A 4,922-nucleotide genomic window follows, 5' to 3' on the forward strand; every position below is an offset into this window, starting at 1 on the left:
AGATACTGAAAGGAGCGGATCAAAGATCTTAATTTAATCAGGTTGAGCGGTATCTGCCATTATTTAATGCTGACTCCTTCATTAAGTCGGCGCTTTTATTTTTCTTGATCCAGAGATGGTGTATTTTTTATACTGAAATAAAAGATTATTTCATACTTATTAATTTGGATAATTAATCTCACTACTCCATTTCGGTATTATTCGGCGTTTAGTGTGAGCCGTCTTCTGAATCTTAAAGACGTTTTATTGTACGCAAAAATGTATTTTTATAGTGGGAAATATTACAACATTGACGGATATTAAATTTGTCTTCAATAATAATAATAATATTTGATATTCTTTTGCAAATAATGCAAAAATATGAAAAATTGGAGAAAATTGGAGAAGGTAAATGATATATTTAAGTTTTTGTTTGTTTTCCCCTTAGAATAAGAAAGTTGTGGGGTTATATTTTGAAGAACCCTATCAGATAGCTGCAATGATGTAGCTCTATCCGATTTTTTTTTATTCTGACGTTTTCAGGATAGGGCTACAATTCAACAGGATCTCCGTAAAGGTGCAAAATGATTTTAATGAATAACCGATATATATTCGTGTATTTGGCTCAAATGTTGTTTAAACCAAAAGGAGTACCAACTTTGTGCTTGGGCATGTCTATTAAAGTTGTTTTTCATTAAACATCATGTATGTGGCATGCAAAATTCTTCGTCTGCTCTGCCATGCTTGTTATCGCAAGATCTCATAGGTGGATCTACTGAAAAACCTAAACGTTGACAATCTGCGCAAAAATGTAGTTAATCGAACCACTCCGACAAAGAAAGGAAAATCATATGGTTGCAGAAAGAATTAACACTCTGTCGTTCGTTTTTTAACTTGATATTAGATCAAAATCTTTAATACTGACGAAATTGCTTTCTCCTCTGTACTTGTCCATTGATGTAAATACTATCTTATATGGCATATGAATGCAAATAACTTGACATGGGAAATTGACACTTCAGTACATCAAACATGGCGCACAAATATGAATCAAGAAATTGGAATTTATTAAAATTGTTGAAAACGGTAGAATAAAGCCTCACAAATCGTAAGTTGCAGGTTGTAAATTTATATATTGACTAAGAAAATAGAATATCATTTTATTGACATAAAGAAAGTCAGCAAGTGTTTAGAATGATCGAAAATGTTGTGGGAGTGAATCACCTCCGCATTTGTACCATTACGGAGATCCTAATGAGTTGTAGCCCTCTCCCCCCCCCCCCCCCCCCCCCCCCCCCCGAAAGGGCAACATTATTGCAGCTACCCATCAGATTATGCATTATTTATCTAAGTTGGTCACTCAAAAGTGACAGAACATCCCCCTATTTATTTCATACAAATGAATGTCAGCCAGAGTGAACTCATATATCATGCATGCTAGACATTACCTTCAAGGGCTTTAATCCAATTAATTAAGAATGTTAGTGTAGGTAATTGAAGAGGTTGGGAACACTTTCCCTATAGCGAGATATTCTCGCTAAAACGTGATTATCCCTCTTTAGCGAGAGAGTAAACATTACCACAAACAGGTGTTTTGGCGTCTTTATTGAAAATAATGGCAAATCCCATGCAACGCTGAATAAGTGCGACACAAACTCAGCATGATGCGAATTGTTTTTATGAAATTGACAACATAGTCAAGAAATTGCATATCAAAGTTGCTGCGTAAGAGAGAAGCAGTCTGAAATCCAATACACATTATGAGTGTTTTTGTTTTGATTAATACATTTGCAGAAGTATCCGACATTTTAGCACTTTTTCTTCTTTTCACGTGAAACATGAAGAGATGTACTCCATGGGTGTTTTTCTCGGTTGTACGGGATATATTTACTCTCGCTAGAGAGGGATAATCGTGTTTTAGCGAGAATATATCGCTATAGGAGAATTTAGTGTTCTCAACCTGTTGAAATGTGCTCTTATCATTTTTGCAAAAGTACTTTAAATTAATACGTTGTATGATGTGACCGTTGAGACGAGTGAAGCCCATTAACATCTTGCAACATGACTTATATACATTTTATCCGCCTCTTCATTTAACATGGGAAATATGATGCGGTGGATGTAAACAGTTACATTGTGACGTCATATCAGCTGCAGTGGGTTTTTTTTTCTTTCAAACCAAACAAAAACAAAAGCTTGTCTAGAACGTAAAAACGTTTATAGCACTTTCTAAACAATCTAATTATTTTAATTATGGGATTGTCAATTAAGTATTTTTCCAGATGCATTACGGGTATTACTCATCTTTTTTTGCTGATGAAGAGCAAATCACGTGACTCGTATGTGTAATCATTGGAGTGAGTTTGTCTCGTCGCAAATCGATGCCAGCTTTGCTCGCTATAATCATATCAAAATTTCGTGGGAATTCATTTTTTGTGGTGTGGATATGCTTAATGAAATTAAATTCCCCATGAACAAGACAAACTGAACTACAAAATAAGCAACTCCTCAAACATGAAATCAAGTTTCCATGATATGAACTGTAGAATATCAAATTTTCCTGACTTGAGAGAAATAACCATTATTTCTCTCAAGTCAGGAAAATTTGATATTCTACAGTTTGTGTTTGTTGTTGTCAATGAAGTGGCCAATTCGTTGAAAAGAACTTCTCCATAACAGTGCAGCCTTGATCAGTATACATGTTTGACAATGTTTTACTATTTCTCCTGTTTCTAGGAACATATGGAACTGTTTTCAAGGCAAAAAACAGAGAAACCCATGAGGTTGTCGCACTGAAGAGAGTGCGTCTCGATGATGATGATGAGGTACAGTAAACAATGAATCGGTAGAATTATTTTCTCCCTGAAGAATTGAAAAAAAATGCCTTGGGTGCGAGATCAAAAGTTCAATGACTGACAAAAAACTAAATTCACATAGTTTTCAACTTTTCACCAAGCCAAGACCCCATCCCTTTAAAACTGATCGATTAACAAGTAAAAACATACGATTATGAATAACACTCTGTATAGTAGTGTATACCTTTTCTACTGTTTATTCACAAATGAAAGTGTACATTCAAAACTTTAAAATATTCATTAAAATGTAATATTTTTATGTGGTTTTTAACAGTTGCTTGTCTTTTATCTTTTTCAACTAAAGTGTAATCGATGTCAAATGGCAGAAACTTCTGGGAGATTTTATCCCCCCCCCCCTTCCCCTCTCTTTAACTATTTGAATTTAGATTCTTATTTTGACATCGATCTTTTGATCTTGCCCCTTATGTGTTAGATTTACATATAAAGGTATAAAACTTTCATGTACTAGGTACTATTTAGTATGTTAAATAGGACTGAAATGATACGCCCCTTCACGATACGATACTTGTTGCAATACTTATACCACGATTCAATACTGTAAATTCCTAAATATACGCAAGGAATTTATTATCGCGAAATTTCACGAGAAACATCTCTCGTGAAAAAATAATTCTCGCTTTTATTTTCATATTGCTAAAATACATGCAAAAACACTTGATCAACAGAGCATTCGCGAATTTATTTTCTCACGATTTGACGTCCATGAGTCATTTCGCAATAATAAGTACTCTAAAAAGGAAGCTACAGTACTTTCAATATGATACAATTTACAGAAGAAACCAATAATAACATTGAAGAAAAATTTAACTGCCAAGGTTCACAATCATAATTTTAAAAGCAAATTGTTTCCAAGCTGCCAAACGGTAAGATGACTGTAAATTGGCTCTGTGGTTCAAACTGACAAAGTTCATTATTATTTTCGTCAGACTCGAGGCAAACAAAAGTCTGAACGTTATTCGACGCTATTTTTGTCCCTTATGCAGATAAAAATAAGATCAGGCCAAGTCTGATGTACTTTACTGAACCCATTGGTAATAAAACGTATCAAACCGAAAATCAAGGTAATGAATCAAACATTAAATTGAGCGTTTTTATTGAACAGTATTGATATTTCGGTGAATCATTTCAGCCCTAATCATAGGTATACATATAAAGGTATGAAACTTTCATGTACTAAGTACTATTTAATATGTTAAACTATTTTTAGTGGATTCATTCACAACAATAGAAATGTGCTCTAAATCAATAGAATGTATAAGTAATTACATGTATATGTTACTTTCAAGAAAATTTTCATTCTTTTTTACTTCTTAGTTTATGCATATTAACATTATCTGCCCTGAAATTGAAATAAAATGGGAGATTCAGAAAAATGGGATATTGATGGGTTGGTAATTTATCATAATATCAAAAAACCTGACATCAAACTTATTTAGAGTTGTATTTTTGGATTGGCAGAATTAATTCAAATTTTAAGTTAAATCAGTTTGATATTTTTTTGTGTGTGTGAATTCACACTAATAGGGTGTTCCAAGTTCTGCCTTGAGAGAGATTTGCTTGCTGAAAGAACTGAAACACAAAAATATTGTAAGGTAAGAAATGATTATCTTTGATTTTTTATTTATACGAGCTTAATAGCTCATCGAAGCTGAAATTTCTAGTGAGCTTTTGTGATTTAAATTTGTGCTTCATCTATCAGTTGTCTTGCTTCTGCCATTTTGGTAAACTTTCATTTTTTCAGTTTTAAATTTTTCTCAGGATGAAAGTTTGTCAAAATTAAGGACTCCTGTCCCTTTCAAAGGGAGATAATAAAGAAATACTTATATATTATTACTACAGTAACTTGATCCGAAGAGTCGGATTACGTCGAGTTGACAGGTGCGGATCATCAGATCACATGAGACGCAAAGCGTCGAGTTTGATCTGATGATCTGTGCCTGTCAACGAGACGTGATCCAACTCTTCGGATCAAGTTACTGTAGTAATGATAAATTTATTATATACCCCCTTCTGCATTTTAAATCCACATTCATAAGATAATAAATGTAATCCAAATTATCAAAAACA

The 4,922-nt window shown here is 33.4% G+C and overlaps 1 protein-coding gene across 1 annotated transcript in view; it reads left to right on the plus strand.

The window, feature by feature from the left end:
* Positions 1-258: 258 nt before the first annotated feature.
* LOC125666716 (cyclin-dependent kinase 5-like) overlaps positions 259-4,922 on the plus strand; it is a 17,450-nt gene continuing 12,786 nt past the window's right edge. Inside the window, exons 1-3 of the mRNA XM_048899946.2 lie at positions 259-387; positions 2,716-2,804; positions 4,380-4,447. Coding sequence (XP_048755903.1) covers positions 351-387; positions 2,716-2,804; positions 4,380-4,447 — 194 coding nt within the window. The 5' untranslated portion in view covers positions 259-350. The remainder of the gene's footprint in view (positions 388-2,715; positions 2,805-4,379; positions 4,448-4,922) is intronic.

This window comes from Ostrea edulis, chromosome 10, assembly GCF_947568905.1.
Source record: "Ostrea edulis chromosome 10, xbOstEdul1.1, whole genome shotgun sequence".
NCBI lineage: Eukaryota > Metazoa > Mollusca > Bivalvia > Ostreida > Ostreidae > Ostrea > Ostrea edulis.